Source organism: Plecotus auritus (genome assembly GCF_963455305.1).
Source record: "Plecotus auritus genome assembly, chromosome: 1".
Classification (NCBI taxonomy): Eukaryota; Metazoa; Chordata; class Mammalia; order Chiroptera; family Vespertilionidae; genus Plecotus; species Plecotus auritus.
This window is the reverse complement of record NC_137770.1, coordinates 71,691,936-71,711,625: the sequence shown is the minus strand read 5'-3', so window position 1 is coordinate 71,711,625 and position 19,690 is coordinate 71,691,936. Positions and strand designations below refer to the sequence as shown.

The 19,690-nt window shown below is 51.6% G+C and overlaps 1 protein-coding gene across 4 annotated transcripts in view; it reads left to right on the top strand.

The window, feature by feature from the left end:
• Window positions 1-19,690, top strand: part of MAPKBP1 (mitogen-activated protein kinase binding protein 1) — a 76,858-nt gene that overhangs the window by 53,796 nt on the left and 3,372 nt on the right. For 2 of the 4 annotated variants that reach the window (XM_080674878.1, XM_080674879.1), the window contains exons 4-30: window positions 6,203-6,265; window positions 6,500-6,557; window positions 7,291-7,461; window positions 7,812-7,949; window positions 8,179-8,361; window positions 8,580-8,597; window positions 8,924-9,084; window positions 10,240-10,429; window positions 11,007-11,153; window positions 11,373-11,548; window positions 12,296-12,387; window positions 12,638-12,763; window positions 13,146-13,216; window positions 13,376-13,497; window positions 13,774-13,849; window positions 13,957-14,068; window positions 14,244-14,307; window positions 14,544-14,678; window positions 14,865-15,001; window positions 15,204-15,259; window positions 16,331-16,558; window positions 16,959-17,125; window positions 17,330-17,475; window positions 17,595-17,792; window positions 17,962-18,046; window positions 18,319-18,602; window positions 18,879-19,481. In XM_080674878.1, coding sequence (XP_080531004.1) covers window positions 6,203-6,265; window positions 6,500-6,557; window positions 7,291-7,461; window positions 7,812-7,949; window positions 8,179-8,361; window positions 8,580-8,597; window positions 8,924-9,084; window positions 10,240-10,429; window positions 11,007-11,153; window positions 11,373-11,548; window positions 12,296-12,387; window positions 12,638-12,763; window positions 13,146-13,216; window positions 13,376-13,497; window positions 13,774-13,849; window positions 13,957-14,068; window positions 14,244-14,307; window positions 14,544-14,678; window positions 14,865-15,001; window positions 15,204-15,259; window positions 16,331-16,558; window positions 16,959-17,125; window positions 17,330-17,475; window positions 17,595-17,792; window positions 17,962-18,046; window positions 18,319-18,602; window positions 18,879-19,481 — 4,007 coding nt within the window. Of the gene's footprint in view, window positions 1-6,202; window positions 6,266-6,499; window positions 6,558-7,290; window positions 7,462-7,811; window positions 7,950-8,178; window positions 8,362-8,579; window positions 8,598-8,923; window positions 9,085-10,239; window positions 10,430-11,006; window positions 11,154-11,372; window positions 11,549-12,295; window positions 12,388-12,637; window positions 12,764-13,145; window positions 13,217-13,375; window positions 13,498-13,773; window positions 13,850-13,956; window positions 14,069-14,243; window positions 14,308-14,543; window positions 14,679-14,864; window positions 15,002-15,203; window positions 15,260-16,330; window positions 16,559-16,958; window positions 17,126-17,329; window positions 17,476-17,594; window positions 17,793-17,961; window positions 18,047-18,318; window positions 18,603-18,878; window positions 19,637-19,690 lie in introns of all 4 variants that reach the window. The other 2 variants (XR_013960927.1, XM_080674880.1) reach the window with 2 other exon arrangements.

Sequence of the window (19,690 nt, the reverse complement as noted above, 5' to 3'; positions counted from 1 at the left end):
TGTGTCTATGCTGGGAGAAGTTCGGTGCCGGAGAAAGCCTTATAGGATTAGACTTGCCAAATTGCAATAGCCTCTGTGCTCAGCTTGGATGGGGTGGAGTCTCAGGGCGGAGCAGACAGTCTTGGCTTCCAGTCAGCCTTGTCCTTGCGCGCGCGCGCAGAACTCTGCCTTCCCCGGCTCCTGAGTCTCCGCCCGAGAGTCCAGACTCCCTCCACAAGACCGTGGGTCCCCAGGGGCTCGCCTGGAACTGGGGTTCACTGCAGTCAGAACTGGGGCTCAGTGCAGTCAGGAACTTCTGACTCCCTTCCACTAGGGAAAGCCTGTGGCAACCTCCGCAGCCTTTGTGCACACTGGCACGCGCGCGCCTCCAGACCTCTGCCTTCCCTGGCTCCCGAGTCTCCGCCCAAGAGTCCAGATTTCCCCCCGTAAGAGCGTGGGTCCCCAGGGGCTCGCCTGGACCTGGGGTTCAGTGCAGTCAGAACTGGGGTTCAGTGCATTCAGGAGCTTCTGACTCCCTTCTGCTAGGGAAAGCCTGTGGCAACCTCCGCAGCCTTTGTGCGCACTGGCGCGCGCGCTTCAAGACCCCTGCCCGCCGGGGCTTCCCCGGGTCTCCCCCGGCTCTCCAAGTCTCCGGGTGCCTTTCTCTCTACCTGACAGTCCAAACTCCCCCTGTATGAGCCTGGGTCCACGGGGTTTCGCCCGGGACTGGGGTTCAGTGCAGTCAGAACTGGGGTTCAGTGCGGTCAGGGGCTTCCTTCCCCCTTCCGCCAGAGAAAGTCAGCCAGGCTCTCAGCCACCCTTCCTCTCTGCGCACACAAAGACCCTTTGCCGTACCTCAAATTCTCTGTGAGCTTTTCTCTTTCCTTCCAGTTGTAGAATTTTCACTCAGCCAGCTTTCCTGTGGTTCTGGATGGTGTCCGTTCTGTCTTTTAGTTGTAGTTTTGAAATTGTTGTGCGAGGCAGCAGTTTAGGTGCTTACCTATGCCGCCATCTTGGTTTCTCCATCTTCAAATCTTTTGATTCTATTTTCTTTTTGCTTTTCCGGCTTAGTGTTTTTTGCTTCTTTGTATTTCAGATCTTTGACTTGATTCTTGCGTTCCTCTAGTCTGCTGTTAGGTCTCTGTATAATATTTTTTATTTTAGTCAGTGTATGTTTAATTTCTAGTTGGTCCTTTTTCATATCCTCGAGGGTCTCATTAAATTTATCGGCCTTTTCTAGGAAATTCTTGAAAAATCTTATATCTGTGGTTTTGAACTCTATATCCAGTCATTTGTTTTCCTTCATTTCTTTCATTTGTAATCTGTTTCTTTGTCTCCGCATTTTTGCTGCTTCCCTGAGTTGGTAGAGTAGCTTTGTGTGCTAGGTGTCCTCTAGGGCACAGTGGCTCAGCCTCCCCAGTTACCTGAGGTGGACACTCTTGGTGCACCCCTTTTTGTGGACTGTGTGCTCAGCCTTGTTGTAGTTAAGTCTTGATTGTTGTTGGTATCACTGGGAGGAATTGACCTCCAGGCCAGTTGGCTGTGAGGATAAGCTGTGTCTACGCTGGGAACACTTCTGTGCTGGAGACAGCCTTATGAGACAAGACTTGCAAAATTGCAGAAGCCTCTGTGCTCAGCTTGGATGGGGCGGAGCAGACAGCCTGGGTTTCCCGTCAGCCCTGCCCTATGAGGCTCCTGGGTCTCAGTGTCCCTCGGTATTCGCTGCAAGCACCTCTGAGAGAAAGCCGCCCTCGAGTTTCGCCCGCTGCCAGCCAGTCCAGTTTCTACCGAATGAGTCGGGGTTCCCAGAAACTTGCCCGGAACTGGAGTTCAACGCAGTCGGCAGCTTCTGTCTCCCTCCTGCTTTAGAAAGCCAGCCGCGCACTCAGCCTCCCGTGCATTCAGCAGTGAGTCCTCTCTTCCTCTCTGCGCGCACGCGCCTCCAGACCTCTGCCTTCTGCAGCTCCCGAGTCTTGGTGTGCTTTCCTTTTCCTGACAGTCCAGATTCCCCCCGAATGAGTCTGGTTTCCCAGCGTCTCGCCCGGGACTGGAGTTCAGTGCAGTCGGGAGTTTCTTTCTCCCTCCCGCTTTAGAAAGCCAGCTGCTGCCCGTGCACACAGCTGCCCGTCCTCTCCGCGTGCGAGCCTCCGTACCTCAGCCTTCTGCAGCTCCTCTGAGTCTCAATGTGCTTTTCTCTTTTCTTCTAGTTGTAGAATTTCCACTCAGCCAGCTTTCCTGTGGTTCTGGATGGTGTCCGTTTTGTCTTTTAGTTGTAGTTTTGAAATTGTTGTGCGAGGCAGCAGTTTAGGTGTTTACCTATGCCGCCATCTTGGTTTCTCTGTCATGCTAATTGTTGACTGTTAACTATCCTGTACCCACCTAAGTAAAAAAAGTATGTGTCTATCATTTTACTTTTTATCCAATCCCAGAGGTTCCCCCTGCCCCCAAGCTTTGCTTTCTCCTGCCTCCCTAATCTATCACCAATGGGTTTCATGTAACCCATTTACGTTTCCTCCTTTGAATGTAATGTATAAAACAAGGTGAAAAACCACCGTTCTCAGGAGCATCATCCCAATCAGTTGAGATTTTGCTTCCTGGCAATTGTCGACAGTTTGGCTCAAATAAAGTCACCAATTTTTTTTTACAGGCTTGAATGTTTTTACATTAACATTACTAAGCCTTTTCTCATGTCTTGGTGGCAGTGGGGTGGGGGTGGAGTCATAAAGTTCAGAAACAGATGCCTTGGTTCTCATGGCCTGGCCTAAGAGGGTTACTTATTTGGAAAGCTTTGGAGTCCAGGTATCTAAAGAGGACCACAGCCAAGGATGCACTAGGAAACATCCTAGACTCATTATCTCTTAGAATAATTAAAGCTATAAGATTTCCCCTTTGGGGGGTGAATCTGGAGGGACAGTTTGTAATTGCACACCTTGATGAGGACCCTAATGAGTCACCGGTATGCAGCAAGTCCTATATGGGATGCTACAGTTGGGGTGCCTGCTGACTCCCTGGATAGCCCTGTCCTTGTTCTTGGGCACCAGAGTATCTTCATGGCTAGGATCATCATGCAGGTTACTTCGCACATGATCTTCTTCAGTCTCACAACAGTTCTCTGAGGTAGATATCATTTCTGTTTTACCGGTAAGGAAATTGAGGGTCAGAGAAGTTAAGGAATATGCCCAAGATCACACAGTATGCTAGCAGACAGGTCTTTCTGACCACAGTCTTCTTTTTTCCATCATTACATTGCCGTCAAACATCAGTGTGTCCTAAAAGCCTGAAATGGGGAGAATCATGGACCTGCCCTAGGTCCCTAGTTCACAGGTCTGCTTCTTAGGAGGTTCCTTGGCAGTCAGGGCTTTGAGAGTTGGTAGCTACTAGTAGAAGCATAAATATTTATTCACTCATTCAGAAATATTTATTGAGTGCCTATCTTCTAGGTCCTGTGGGTGTAACAGTAAATAAAGCAGATAAAAATCACCTTCGAAGAGCTGGCAATCTACTGATGAAGTTAACTGTGTAGAGTATTGATGTGTGTTATGGAAAAAATATAAGCAATGAGCTTTGAAAAGGAATAGGGAATACGGGGGCTGTGAAGTTGTAATGTTAAATAGGGCTAGAGAGTGACATTTAAGCAAGGCTTGAAGGACCTTTGGTGTGTGAGAGTCACCTGATTTTACTTGGTCTGAAAGGAGAAATTATAAAGCACAGGGTCTCTGCACGAACCTTCTGTGTCTTGCTCCCTCTATGTGCTGCTGCATTCATTGCTTGTCCCAGGATTTATTTGTTTCTGCCTTCTGGAGGATGGAGAGTGGTAGGAGGCAGATCATGTGGGAATGCTGGGCTCTTTGTGATGGCAGCAGGCCTGGACCTGTCCAGGGGAGGGGGTTGTTGAGGGTTGGCTTTTTCTGATTCAGAGAAGTTCCTGGGCAGAGAGCCCAGCACCTGGTACTGGTGCTCCATGTGACTCCCCGGCTGAGGCCTGAGGGACTGAGGCCTTACTGTCTTTCTGTGGGAGTGAGCAATCTCCCCGCACCTGCACCCTGGGGTTCTGAATTACAGGACTCAGCTGGTTGGGCCAGCCCAGCCCTTGTCATGTTGAGGATTTCAGCCAGCACTGCTGCAAGGGCCCTGTGAAGATGACTGCCTTCTGTGTTGGGCTGGGTCACAGGATTAGGAGGCCAAGGGCCAAATAGCAAGCAAACTGAGCCCCACCCTCTCTCCCTAGCAATCTGAGGAGCTTGCTCAAAGGTAAAGAAGACTGAGAAGACTCCCACACAGTGTTTTGTTGTTGTTAATCCTCACCCAAGGATATTTTTTCCATTGATTTTTTTTTCTTTTTTTTTTAGAGAGAGTGGCATGGGGCGAGAGAGGAAGAGGGGAGAAGGGAGAGGAGAGAGAGAAACACCGCTTCCCATAACCACACCCCTCAAATCCTTCCCCACCGTTTTCTTTCTCCTTCTCTCCCCATCTCCTAACCTTTCCTTGTTTTCCTTTCCTCCTTTCCCCTTTTCTTTTTAAATATATTTTTGATTCAGAGAGGAAGGGAGAGGGAGAGAAACATCAGTGATGAGAGAGAACCATTGATTGGCTGCCTCCTGCATGCCCCCCACTGAGGGTTGAGCCAGTAGCCTGGCATGTGCCCTTGACCGGAATCGAACCCAGGACCCTTCAGTCTGCAGGCCAACACTCTGTCCACTGAGCCAAACCAGCTAGGGCTCTCACTTTTCTTTTTGTACCAACTTGCAGTATCCTGCTTCCCTTTCAGAATGCCATGTCAGGAGAAGTTCTATTTATTTATTTATTTATTTATTTATTTTTATCCTCACCCGAGAATATGGCTTTTTAAAAAATTGTTTTTGAGAGAGAGAAACATCAATGTGAGAAGCATCAATCGGTTGGCTCCTGTACACACCCCAACTGGGGATCAAACCCACAACCTAGGTATGTACCCTGACTTGTAATTAAACCTGCAACCCTTTGGTGTATGGGATGATGCTCCAATCAACTGAGCCACCCAGCCAGGGCTGTTTTTCGTGGGTTTTTTTTTTTTTTTTTTTTTTTTTGAGAAAAAAGTATCACATCTTTATTTTCACTAATCTTTAACATTTAGCCTTTCCTTCTATTTTTTTTCAATTATAGTAGACAGACCTTGTTATATTAGTTTCAGATGTACTTCGCAGTAATTAAACATCGTATAACTTACTAAGTGATCATCTCAATATATCTAATACCCATTTCACACCATACAGTTATTACAATATTATTTACTATATTCCCTATGCTGTACTTTACATCCCTATGACCATTCTGTAAAAACCAATCTCTACTTCTTAATTCCTTCATCTTTAGCGCGCACGCACACACGCGCGCACACACACACACACACACACACACACACACACACACACACACACACACACACCCCAGGGCTGGGAACCTGTAACTCAGGTACGTGCCCTAGACTGGGAATTAAAACGAGACCCTTTGGTGCACGGGCTGACACTCTGAACACTGAGCCACACCGGCCAGGGCCCCCGTCGGTGCTTTTGAGGTCTGTTCTCTTGAGAGGACCTCAACAAGCTGGGCACAGGGGGAACTCTGGATGTCTTTGCCAAGTTCTGCCCTCACTTCAACATCTGCATTGTTGTCCCCACATGTGTGATAATGATGTCTTTATTCCTTTTTACAATTTTGGCCTCCCACTCCCTTCCTCATCTGATATGTTGTGTGTTGTGTGTGTGTGTGGAGGGGTGCGGGGGGTGCGGGCACAGTCCTGCACAGTACACATGTAGGTGTACATGTGGGAGGCCTCACCTCTCTTTGGAGCACAAATGCTTGACACGTGTGTATCCAAGCTTGTGAACCAGCTATACACCCATGGCTTGTATTGCCCAAATAGTGTACTCTTTCTTCTTGTACACCTTCCTGGGCTATGTGTGAGGACTGTGGGAAGGTCTGTGTCCCAGCTGCCCTTTCTGAGTATGGCCGGAGATGGCGCAGATGTTTAGGGACCCCTTTCACCCTCATGGGGCTGCAGAGATAGGCCCTTGTGGGCAAGGAAAGGAAGCAAGAACAGATTGCAGAAGAAAGCAGTCCCTTACCCTTAGTGGTAAGCAGAGCCACTCTGCTGGATGACTGGAACTCCCAGGTGGCCTAGGAGCTCCTTGGGGAGCTATGGTTTGGTGCTAAGTCTGTTGTCTAACTCATCTCATCTCCCCAGGTGTGTGGTCGTGCTGTTCAACCCCCGGAAACACAAACAGCACCACATCCTCAACAGTTCCAGGTAAATTGTCTGGGCCCTCTGAGAGCAATTTCTCTTCCTGCGGACTGGGACAAGGGCACCGCCTGGGGTCTCTGCGACTCTTGGGACTGGGACCTGTTTGGGCCCCAAGGCCAAAGAGGGGAATGCCACATGTGCCATTGATGTCTACCGGTCTTGCCTTTTGAGGGAACTGTGAGGGAGCAAGGCCTAGGCCAGGCTGCCAGTGGCCCTCTGAGCCTGCCTCATCTCTTGCAGGAAAACCATCACTGCTCTTGCCTTCTCCCCTGATGGCAAGTACTTGGTCACTGGAGAGGTGAGTGAGGAGAAGGGGCTACAGTTCTCTGAAGAGGGTGGGTGGTCTGCCCTCAGCCGAGAGCTACAATTCTAGGCCTAGTTAGGGCTGCTGCAACTTTGGCTTCCAAAACAGAAGCCAAATCCTGGTGTTTGCTATACCTTAAAACAGTGGTTCTTAAGCTTTAGTGTGCTCAGAACCCCCGGGGGCTTGTTAAAGTGCACAGTGGTAGGCCTAACCCCAGTTTTTGATTCTGTAAGTTTTGGATGGGGCTCCAAAATTTGTATTTCTAACAAGTTCCCACATGCTGATCCTGCTGGTTTGGGAAGCACTTTCAAAACCAGTGCCTTAAAATATTCCTTATCCCCAGCAGCCCCCTGCTGGGCACATGAGGAATACCTCTTACCGCGGAGGTAGTGGGGCGGAAATAGGCATGAATAGTAGTAGTAGTTCTCAACCCTGGCTGCCCATAGAATCACTCAAGGAGCTTTAAACAAAAAAAGAGATGTAGACCCTCACCCAGAGATACTGAACATAATCGGGGGCCATTTTCTCCCTGATACTTACTGTTGTCCTGAGACATTTGTTGTTTCCTCTCTACCTTTGCCCTGTATAGCACTCTGCTCTTGACTCTTGGCAGAAGGTCATTAGAGAGATTGTATCCAGTAGCTGGGGAGGCGAGGGCCCCCACTTTGAAAGGCTAGTGGGGTCTGTATGCTTCTGGCCCTCACTTACAGTTCTTGCCTCCCTGCAGAGTGGGCACATGCCAGCAGTGCGGGTTTGGGACGTGGCTGAGCGTAGCCAGGTGGCAGAGCTGCAAGAACATAAGTATGGTGTGGCTTGCGTGGCCTTTTCCCCTAGCGCCAAGTACATTGTCTCCGTGGGCTACCAACATGACATGATCGTCAACGTCTGGGCCTGGAAGGTGAGTGGGCTGGGTGGGCTGGGCTGGCAGCCTCATGAGGGTTCAAGAGCCAGTTTGGGATCCAGGAAGATACTGACCTGAGTCCCTTCACTCTACTCTGCTAATCTCAGTTTCATTCTAGAAAATGATCTGAAGCAGGAAAGAGCAAGTATAGCCAAGCGTGTTGGTAGAAAGGGGCTAGCTTCATGCCTTTGAGGACCTCCATAGGAAATGAATCTCTTCAACTCCTCTGAAAAGGGATTCTTTATCCTCCCCCTTTTTTTAGACCAATAAATCATGAAAAGAAAGACCTTTTTTTTTCAAAGCTCAAAGAGTCAGAATCTTGATTCTCCCTTTGGCTTTCCCTCCAGAAAAACATTGTGGTGGCCTCCAATAAGGTGTCCAGTCGGGTGACAGCCGTGTCCTTCTCTGAAGATTGCAGCTACTTTGTCACTGCAGGGAACCGACACATCAAATTCTGGTACCTTGATGACAGTAAGACTTCAAAGGTGAGATGCTGAGGCTGGAAGTAGCCAGCAGGGTCAGGGCCTGCTCAGCCCACCCCAGGAGACCCTGCTCCTTTTGGGCCCTTTGCTGTTTGCTCAGCAGCTGTACAGAAGTTCTGGATGAGCCAGATGCTCTCAGGACCGCGGGGCAGTCTCAAAGAGCAAGGGGGCCCCGTTTCTAGGGGCAGGCTCTGGGGGTAGATGGGTGGGCAACAGTGATATGTCTCCACAGGTCAATGCCACTGTGCCCCTGCTGGGCCGCTCAGGGCTGCTGGGGGAGCTACGGAACAACCTGTTCACCGATGTGGCCTGTGGCCGCGGGAAGAAAGCAGACAGTACCTTCTGCATCACATCCTCAGGACTGCTGTGCGAGTTCAGTGACCGGAGGCTTTTGGATAAGTGGGTGGAGCTGAGAGTAAGTATCCCTGGTCCAGTTGGTTGGGGCTGTGCATGTAATGGCTCAGGTGAGAATTGATACCTGTGGCTTATACCAGGGGCTGAGCCTTTGTGCATGCAGGAGGGGACCCCAGGAGAGAGAAGCTCAGCCCAGTTTCAGCCCATGGAGATCTGTATAACTGCCTCCTCTCTGCTCTCTTTCTGTCTGTCTTTCCCCTGCTTTCCTCTTCTGCTCAGAACACAGACAGCTTCACAGTAAGTGATGCCTAGACTCTCCTGTCTTTCTCGTGCTATTTCTTTCTCTTTGCTGGGCTTTTCCTACTTTGTTTTCTTTGCCAAAACCTCTAGTATCTTAGGAGGGTCCTTGACTCCCATCCCCCAAAGGGCTCATGACTATGGGCCCTCTGGCCACCTGCTGCTGGAGGGAGGGGCATCTCTAGGTAACAGTTGATGGGCTCAGATCAGAGCAGCTGGGCTGCTTTTCCCTCGCCGCTGTCTTGGCTGGTCTCTCCTCTTGGCAGGTGATTGTTGAGGAGGGGTTGGCAGGTGGCCTCTACTGACCTGAGCCCCTCTGCCTGCAGACCACCGTGGCCTACTGCATCTCTGTGAGCCAAGACTACATCTTTTGTGGCTGTGCTGATGGCACTGTGCGCCTCTTCAACCCCTCTAACCTGCACTTTCTCAGCACCCTGCCCCGGCCCCATGCCTTGGGGACAGACATTGCCAGTGTCACTGAGGCCAGGTGAGTTATGTGGGCCCCCTGCGTCCATTACAGCCTCATGCTGTGCTCAGCCTTTAGGGAACAGGTGAAGAGTATCAATGCCCCTAGGCCAGTGGTTCTCAACCTTCCTAATGCCGCGACCCTTTAATACAGTTCCTCATGTTGTGGTGACCCCCAACCATTAAATTATTTTCGTTGCTACTTCATAACTAATTTTGCTACTGTTAATGAATTGTAATGTAAATATCTGTGTTTTCCGATGGTCTTAGGCTCTACAGCAGTGGTTCTCAACCTGTGGGTCGCGACCCACAAGTTGAGAACCGCTAGCAGGGTCGCCTAAGACCATCGGAAAACACAGATATTTACATTACAATTCATTAACAGTAGCAAAATTAGTTATGAAGTAGCAACGAAAATAATGTTATGGTTGGGGGTCACCACAACATGAGGAACTGTATTAAAGGGTCGCGTCATTAGGAAGGTTGAGAACCACTGGCCTAGGATAACCAGAAATACCTCTGTAGACAAACAAATTTGGGTTTATTGGTACTTGTTGCAACCAAGGAGAAATGGGGAGTATCTCAGTAAGTGGGGGCTATTTTAAGTGTAGGGGTATTGTAAGATTTGAGATATTATGTGAGGTGATTTTAGAAAGGTGCAGGGATTAAAATTTTGCTCTGGTTGGATGCTGTCAGGAAGTGGGGGCAATTCTATAATTAGTCATCCTAATAATTTTTACCTTAAGAAGTGGGACTAAAGCTGTAATTGGTAAAGCAGCAGCAGTCAATCCTGATAGACAGGAAAGGGTGGTGTTTGGTTATTTTTGTGGTTTGCACAGTGATCTTGTTTTTATCTCTGTCAGACACAATGGCAGTAGTCTTGTTTCATTTTGCTCTGCCATGGCCATAGAGTGACCCCGTCTGACGTTGGTGTTCTGTGACATTGTGTTCATCAGGAGAACACCATGGCCCAGCAGCTAGTGCCAGGTCAGCTCCCAGCTGACGGCTGTCAGGGGCTGTTTTGTCTTTCTTAGGCAACTGCTTTCAAACCTGCGCATCTGGAGAGGGCTCCCATGCCCTGCTCCTTCCTTCATGGGTTAGCTTCTGTTTTCATTCCTTTCAATCCTTCATTTTATCAGCTCCTCACTCACCAGTTTGCTTACCTTCTTCCCCACAGTCGCCTCTTCTCTGGAGTAGCCAATGCCAGATATCCAGACACCATTGCCTTGACCTTTGATCCCACTAATCAGTGGCTGTCTTGTGTATACAACGACCACAGCATTTATGTTTGGGATGTGAGGGACCCCAAGAAAGTGGGCAAGGTGTACTCGGCTCTGTATCATTCCTCCTGCGTCTGGAGTGTAGAGGTACGTGGGCTGGGATGGCTTGAGACTGGCCAGGTTTGCTAGGATGCCGTTGTGAAGACGGAAAGTGGGATCCCCAAGTATAACGTTATGTTCCCGCTGCCTCCTTGTTTCTCTAGCAACATCCCTGTATCTCCACCTATCTTCAGATGGGTCCTGATGATTGAGCTTGAATTTTATGCTTCTATATCTTAGGCTTCTTCCAATGTGGCCCTGTCCATTCTTAGCTTTGCCTTATCTGAAGCTCAGTGATTTTGGACAAGTTAATGAACTTGACCGAACTTCAGTTTCCTCTACTGTAAAGTGGTGTACCTGATTCACCTAATTGTTCTAAGAAGTAAATGAAATAATGTTAAGTAGGAGACATAGAAGAGTCCCTGGTATATAGTAGGTGCTTGGCTAATGTGCTTTCCCTTCGTGATTATGAAGAACATCTAATAATTATAAATTGCTTACTATGTGACAGACACTAGGCTAAATCTTGGCCAGTGAGATTATCCCTTCAATCTCATTCCCTCCTCCCTGGGCGAAGGACTGCTCCCTACCCTGAGATCTGACTTGGTTCCCTCTGCCCCTTCAGGTCTACCCAGAAGTGAAGGACAGTAACCAAGCCTGCCTCCCCCCCAGTTCCTTCATCACCTGTTCCTCAGACAACACCATCCGCCTGTGGAACACAGAGAGCTCCGGGGTGCATGGCTCCACCCTGCACCGCAATATCCTCAGCAATGTGAGCCCTGAGCCCTTAGCGCCCCCACTCTATACTTAGTATTCCCATCCCCTCAGCCTGCATACCTTCTCAGGAACGGGGTCCCCAGACCTTGATCTTCCAGCTCTGATTTGACTGGGCTCTTTAAGCCAAAGGCTTATCTTGTCCAGCAATCCTCTTCCCTTGCAGTTATATTGGGTCAGGCCTGCCTTACCCACTTCTCTGCATCTGCTCCACCAGGACCTCATTAAGATCATCTATGTGGATGGGAACACTCAGGCCCTGCTGGACACTGAGCTGCCGGGAGGAGACAAAGCTGATGGGTCCCTGATGGATCCCCGTGTGGGCATCCGTTCTGTGTGTATCAGCCCTAACGGACAGCATCTAGCTTCGGGGGACCGTATGGGCACGCTCAGGTAATGCCAGGCCTGGAGTGGATACTGACTGTGTCTCATGGTGCAGGCTGGGGAGTTAGGTCCCCAAGGACAGAAAAGTTTGGTTCAAAAATATTGGGGGAGATATTTATATACAAGGGAAAGATAACTTTACAATGAAGAAACGCAGCAGAAACCATCCTCACACAATGATCAAGCTTAATGTCTTCATGTCAGCATCATGAAGCCCGTAATATGATATAGTAATAAGGACATAGCATTGTTTCTGTGGTATTCTTGCCAAAAATGCATATACTCATTCCAATCATGAGAAAACATCAGACAAACTCAAAGTGAGGTAATTGTGACAGAGTACCTATATTGATCAGTACTCTTCAAAAGCGTCAGGGTCATGAAAGGTGAGGAAAGACTGAAGAACTATTCAAGACTGCAAGAGGCTAAAGAGAAATAACAACTAAATGCAAATTGAATAGGATCCTTGATTCAGAAAAAGAATGTTGTGGAAAAACTGGTGAAATTCAAATAAAGCTTTTTATTATTAGTATTGTATGAATGTAAATTTCCTGGCTCTGGTTGTTGTGTACATTTGGGAAAGCTGGGTAAAAGAAATATGGAAACTCTCTGTACTTATTACAACCTTTCTCTAAGCCTAAAAAAATAGAAAACGTTGGAAAAGGTTGGGGGAGAGGTTGTAGCAGAGAAAGCCGCGTGAATCTCTCTTCCTGAAGCCTGGCAGTGACTTCTACCATCCTCTCCTCATTTTTGCAGGGTGCACGAGCTGCAGTCCCTCAGTGAGATGCTGAAGGTGGAGGCCCATGACTCAGAAATTCTGTGCCTGGAGTACTCTAAGCCAGACACAGGTCAGGAGGATACCTGGTCCTAGCCCAGAATGGCACAGGGCTCCTCCAATCCTGCTAGTGCCACTTACCTCTGTCCTGGCTCTTGGATGTGAGACTGAAAGTCCTTTGAATCATTTGGTGTCTTTGCAGGTTTAGAGGAGGACAGCTCCATCCCTGCTCCATGGGGCTCAGTTACTGCAGGCCTCTTTGCCTGGCTCAGGTAGGGGCCTGCTCTGGGCACTTGTGGGCTGATGAGTTCTTCTAACCCCAGGTCTGAAGCTGCTAGCATCAGCGAGCCGGGACAGGCTGATCCATGTACTGGATGCTGGACGGGAGTATAGCCTACAGCAGACGTTGGACGAGCACTCGTCCTCCATCACTGCTGTCAAGTTTGCAGGTGGGGGCAGGGTAATTGAGACACATTCTGCCACCTACCACCACCATCATCCTTACCCCTCTCCCCACTGCCACCTGCCTTCCGCCTCTGTGAGAAGGGTGTGCCTATCATGGGGAATGTTTGACAGCTGCTGGGAGGCCTGGGGCTGGATGGGAAGGCAGGTGGAATGTAAACTCTTAGTCCGGGGGATCCTGAGCCAGCCAGGTTGGCTGAGGAAAGGGGTAAAGGAAAGCCCAGGTTTGGAGGTAAGAATCCTGATTTAATTGGTTGTCCCAGTCATGTAGAGTAGCTCAGTAGGGGCGAAGTATGGGGGAAAGGCAGAGGAAAAGCTGGCCCCACGTGGTGAGAGCAGTGGGAATAACTAGGCCTCTCTCTTCCATAGCCAGTGATGGGCAAGTCCGCATGATCAGCTGTGGAGCAGACAAGAGCATCTACTTCCGCACTGCACAGAAGGTGAGGGGATGCGTTTCCTTGAATGGCGCAGTGAGGGGTGCTGGGGGTCTCTACCATTCCCGTACCTGAGGCTATGAGAGGTGAAGAGAGAAAGCAGGGCTCTCTGGGCCTGGTGAGACATTTGGGCTTGGGGTCTGTCCCTATGCTCCACCCCTGCAGTCTGGAGATGGAATCCAGTTTACACGGACACACCACGTGGTACGGAAGACGACCCTCTATGACATGGACGTGGAGCCCAGCTGGAAGTACACGGCCATTGGCTGCCAGGACCGAAATATTCGGTGGGCCTCTTTTTTCAGACCATCTGACCACATTCCTTGATGCCCAAGGTGGTCAGCTCTAGACCCCTCAGTCCCCATGTCTGCCTTTTTGTCCAGGACTTTGTGACCCTTGAGCCTATGGAATGAGTACTTTGCCTCACCCAAGGGTGATAGTCCCTTTGGTGTAGGGGAGTGGCTCCTATAGAGAACGTGGGAGTGAATTCTGGCATTTCTGCCACTCAGGTGTGCTTGATCGTGACCTCCTCCTCATGTGAATGAGAGTGTGTTTCTTCACAGGATCTTTAACATCAGCAGTGGGAAGCAGAAGAAGCTGTTTAAAGGGTCACAGGGTGAGGACGGCACTCTGATTAAGGTAAGGGCCAGTAGATGGGCTCTGGGCCAGGGAACAGGAGGATGGGGTGCTAGGTGGAGGTGAACCAGTGCTTCCCATCTTCTCCCACTGTGTGTCCCACTCCTCAGGTGCAGACAGACCCCTCAGGGATCTACATTGCCACCAGCTGTTCTGACAAGAACCTCTCCATTTTTGACTTCTCCTCAGGCGAGTGTGTGGCCACCATGTTTGGCCACTCAGGTGAGTGTAGCCCCAATACTCTACCGCTGGAACTTGACTCTTTCTTCCTTTAGTTTTTTGGGACTTATCAGAGCTGCCTGCCCCTCCCTTCCAACCAACCCCGACCTCCACTGTTGGAATAGAAGCTTGGCTGGGACTTCAGGGGCTCATAGGCCATATTCTTTGTTCTTCACAGAGATTGTCACTGGCATGAAATTTAGTAATGACTGCAAACATCTCATCTCTGTGTCGGGGGACAGGTGAGCAGAAGCCACAGCACACCCTTCTCTACCGCCCCCCCCACCCCCCACCCCTTCACCTCATGATGTCTCTGGGAAGTAGGGCTGAACAGGGGTATTTCTTGGCTGGACCTGAGCTGGCACCACAGGGTGGCTCTGGTCTCCTTGTCAGCCCATGGAGAAGGGGAACTAATGGTGTTGCTGCCCCAGGGTTCTGCCCTCCCCCCACCCTCACACAAGTCTGTGGCTCTACCCAGCTGCATATTTGTGTGGCGCCTGAGCTCTGAGATGACCATCAGCATGAGGCAGCGTCTTGCTGAGCTGCGCCAGCGGCAGCGAGGGGTCAAGCAGCAAGGACCATCCTCTCCCCAAAGGGCGACTGGACCCAGTCGGTGAGAACAGAGTATGGGATATGGGCCAGCAGTGGGTGGGCGAACACGTTGCTTGCTGTCATCTTACTGCTCCTCTTTGCTCTGGACCTGCCATTCAGCAACTCTGTCTCCCCCAATACCTGTTTCTCACATGAAGACTTACGACATTGCTCTCTTTCCCCATGACCTTCCTTGTCTTGGACTCAGGCACGAGGCCCCGGCGATGTTCTCTTCTGGACCAGCTCTCTCATCAGATAGTGACAAGGAGGGAGAAGATGAGTGCACTGAAGAAGAAGAACTTCCAGCTCTGCCCATCCTTGCCAAGGGCACCAAGAAAGAACCAGGTCTGTGGAAGTCTGGATGGGGCTAGACAGGCACCAGTGGGTGTAGTGGCTGGATATACTCTTTCTGAGACTGTGGGGTTAAGAGCAATGTGAGCTGAGGAAACGAGCATCGTTGTGGCCACATAGGGTATGGACTGGTGTGGGGCCAGGGCTCTGGGGTAGGTGGGCAGGAGACATTCTCTGACTGCCTGTCTCTGTCTAGCCTTGGTGCCCAGCCCAGCCCTGCCCCGAAGCCTGTCCCACTGGGAAATGAGTCGGGTGAGTCACCATTGTTAAAATGCCCTTCCGAGGTTACAGAGGTGAAGGAAGGTGAAAGCGGGCTCTCTGGGCTTGGCAAGGCATTTGGGTGTGGGGTCTTCCCACATGCTCCACCCTTTGTGTCCAAGGAAGAACTTTGTGGGAGGAGTTTGGGCGGCTAGGCTGGTCCCAGGTTGGGGATGATAAAGCTCAGGTGTTTCCTTCCTGTGGGCCAGGTGAGGGGCCTGCAAGGATTAGTCACTGCTAGGGGAAGCACTCCACTTGTTCAGCTGCCTGGGGGCCTGGGAGTAAATGTGAACAAAGAACAGGTTGAGGTGGGGATTAGAAAGGGGGTTTCTGAGCCAAATGGTTAGAAGTCAAGTTCAAGAAAATCAAAGACCCAAAGAGCAGAAATGTGGAGAAACTATAGTTCTAAAGATCCCAGGTTAGGAGGTAAGTTCAAAACTTCCAGATAGTTGGTGTAGCCAGAGCGGGGATAAAGGCTTTCAGAGCAAGCCCCAAGGCAGCTCAGTCCTCACTTGTCCATGTCGGGATTTCAAGCGCCAGCACCTTTCATTGTCCTGCAGCAGTTACCTGGCATGAGGGTGTGGTGTCCCTGGTGCATTGTGACCAGGCCAGGTGTCTCAAGGCTGGGCTCTTGGTTTGTTCTTGGTGCTATGGACTTGGGGTCCTTGTTGGGGCTGTTTTCAGAGTACGGGACTTCTAGAGACTCCTAGCTTTGAGGTGTCAACAATACCAGGTGAAGACCGAGACCAGAAGGTCCTCTAAGACAGGACATAGAGTGAAGCTAAGAGTATGAACTCTGGAGCCAGACTACCTGAGGTATAACCTACAGGCAGGCCACCTACTGTCTGTGGGACTTGGGCAAGTTACTTAAGCCTGCTGTGCTTCAGTTCTCCCATCTGTAAATATGGGGATAATATTAGTACTTCATTAGATGGTTGTGAGGTTTGAAAGAGCTAATACAAGAAAAGTGGCTGGCACACAGTATATGATATATGAATGTTTGCTAAAACTCTTGTGTGATTGGCTTGATACTGTTACACCTCTCACACTCTTGCCCCACACCAGGCACAAGAGACAGTGGAGTTCCTGGGTCCAGTTCCTGCAGCCAACCAAGGACCCAGAAGAAGGGGGCGCTGGGCTCAGTCAGGCGTGGAGCTGAGCGTTCGCTCCATGCTGGACCTGCGGCAGCTGGAGACACTGGCTCCAAGCTCTAGGGGTCCTAGCAGGGACTCTCTGGCCATGACCTCATCTGGTTCTGGGAAGCATGGTCAGCAGGCCCCTGAGACCTTACAGGTGAGCCAGTTTCTCCTAGTTCCCTAGAGATCTCCAAGCAGCCAGCCAACAGCTGGAGTCCAACAGTTATGCTCGCTTTGCCCCTGTGGCACATGGGTAACCCACATTGCAAATTCAGGGTGGGACTGGCCAGGCTGTGTGATTGTCTTGGGCGAGGTTCCTTGGGAGGCTGATGATATTACGTGGTGGATGGAGGTTTGCAGTCAGAGTGCTAATATAGTTCTTCTAGAAGCTCAGGAACACTAGGTGGAGCCCAGCCTGGCTTCCTGGTGTCTGTCCTTAGTTGGAGTACTCAGCTTTTCCCAGAGTTGGCGCCCACCAAAACCTTGCCCACCTCTCCTCTTTCCCAGAGCCTCTGTCATATCAGCAACCCCAGTACTACCCCTTTGTGTGTTTCCAGAATGAAAAGTCTCCTCAGCCTCACACCTCCCAACCCTGTTCCTGCCCCCACATTATCCGGTTGTTGTCCCAAGAGGAAGGTGTCTTTCCCCAAGATCTGGAGCCTACACCCATTGAAGATGGTATTGTCTACCCGGAGCCGAGTGACAGCCCCACCTTGGATACCAGGCAAGGGTTCTGCCACCACCAGACACCTGGGGACATGCAGCCCACTGTCTTCCCTTCCCTTTGAGTGTTCTTGGGGCTTGCCTACCATGTCACCACTTCCTCATCCCCAGACCTGTCACAGGTCGGGGAGAAGGAAGGCAGAAGTTTAGGGGGGCCCTGCTTAACCCTGCTCATTGCCTCCTCCACTGCTGGCCTTCCTGGCAGTGAGTTCCAGGTGCAGGCACCAGCTCGAGGGACCCTGGGAAGAGTGTACCCAGGCAACAGGGGCTCAGAGAAGCACAGCCCTGACAGTGCCTGCTCTGTGGATTATAGCAGCAGCCGCCTTTCCAGCCCTGAGCACCCCAATGAAGGTGAGGCTGCAGCCCTGAGGGAGGCCCAGAACCAGGCAGGTCAGTGGGCTGGGGTGGGCGTGGAGGCTCTGGTGGCAGATGGGTACAGCATGGTGCTTTGTCCCCTCCGCCACTTCTAGACTCTGAAAGCACGGAGCCCCTCAGTGTGGATGGCATTTCCTCAGACCTCGAAGAGCCAGCTGAGGGTGACGAGGAAGAGGAGGAAGAGGAGGGAGGCACTGGTCCCTATGAGCTGCAGGAAGGCAGTCCCCGTACCCCGGACCAGGAGCAGTTTCTAAAACAGCATTTTGAGACTCTGGCCAATGGGGCTGCTCCAGGTGTGGTCACAGGGCCAGTGTAGGGCCTCCAGTCTGCCTGGCTGAAAGGGAAGGTCCATCAGCATGAGGGAAGGTCCAAGGGCAGGCCATGCCCTGCCGTTGCCTTCTCCAGGGGGTAGAATCTGGGGCAAGGGTTTGCTTCAGTTCATGATTTCTGTCACCCTGGCAGGGGGCCCAGTCCGGGTACCAGAGAGGACAGAGTCTCAGAGCATCTCTTCACGATTCCTTTTGCAAGTGCTGACGCCCCCACTCAGGTACTCCACAGCAGCTCTCACTCTGCCACAAGGAGCTCCACTCTCCTGACCTCCCAGTGCTTCCAGTAGGGCCAGTCCTGCCCCTGGGGCAGCATGGAGCCCTCCTCTCTCTAAGGCTTCCCATACCCACCAGTATTTTGCACTCCCAAGTTTTAGGACAACGGCCTTGGCTGGCTTTGTGCCTGCCTGCCCTCTCCTAGTGCTCCCTAGTGCTGTGAGAGCGTCTCCTCATCTTCCTCCTCCAGTCCTTCTTCCATGTTTCCTCCCTGTAGGGAACTGTCCCCATCTTCCTCAAGCCTGGCACTGACGTTGGAACCAGTCCAGGTGCCGCAGGCTTCTGGTGAGCAGCTGAGAGGCAATGGTGCTAATCCTCCAGGAGCACCCCCAGAGGTGGAGCCCTCCCCTAGAAACCCTGGTCCCCAGCAGGCAGCCCCTGTGCTGTTGCCTCGCCGCCGTGTCAATGCGGACAGCAGCTGGATCTCCAAGAGCGTGGCCACAGCCAGCCCCTTCGGTGGACTCCAGAAAGCTCCATCCATGCAGAGCCTGGCACCACAGGGTGAGGGGCCTGGTGGCTCAGCGCCAGGGCATGGGGAGTGGAGCATGAGCTGCTAGAGGAAGGAGGGCCTGATGCCGCCCTCTGTGCCACTCTGCTTACCACTGGGTGTCCTTTAGTGCGGCGGTCGCCAACCTTTCGGACCTCGCGGACCACCGGTTGGTGACCACTGCTTTAGTGGGCTTGTGCAAGGCTCAGCAGGTCTTTGGGAATTGAGCCTTGGCATCTGAGACACCTTCCTTACCACCTGACCTGCATATGTTTCTGTCTCTTCTGTAGGTGGGGCTCTTCTGCCAGGCCCATTACACTTACGGGAGATGGAAGCCCAGGAGGGCCTACGTTCCCTGCCCCAGGCTGATGACCGTCTGTCTCTGTCTCGGCCCCACTCCTACCAGAACCCCACCAGCAGTTCCATGGCCAAGATATCACGCAGCATCTCTGTTGGGGAGAACCTGGGCCTGGCGGCTGAACCTCAAGCTCCTGCCCCCATCCGGGTCCCACCACTCAGGCAGCTGGCCCTGCCCAGCCGGGCTCACCTGGTCCTGGACATTCCAAAGCCACTGCCTGATCGTCCTACCCTGGCCACCTTCTCACCTGTTATCAAGGGCCGGACCCCTAGTGAGGCAGAACAGCCTGGCTCCCCAGTGGACCTAGGAAAGGCTCATAGTCCATCTGAGAGACAGGCCTGTTTAGGGGAGGGTACCCCTCCCTGGCCTAGGACAGAGTGCCAGGTTCAGCCTGGGTCCAACAGCCCTTGTGCCCAGCACCTGCCGGTCGGCAGCCTCCTCCAAGACCCTGAGATCTTGCAGCCCCCACCCCCTGAGAAGACTCCCAGCCCCATGGAGTGCACCAGGCCAGGGGCAGCCCTAAGCCAGGCCTCAGGTGTGCACAGCTCCCCAGCTTTCATCTCCTGCCCCATCCTCTCTCTCCCGTCTCTGTTGGCCGCTCTCTGGCTCCATTCCATTTCTGTGCGTCCAGCCTCTGGCGTTTTTCGTCCTGTCTGCGCCTGTCTCGGTCCATAAGTCACACCCCTGATGGTGAGACACTCCTGCCAACCTTCATGATCTCTCTGACCCACTTGACCTCAGTGC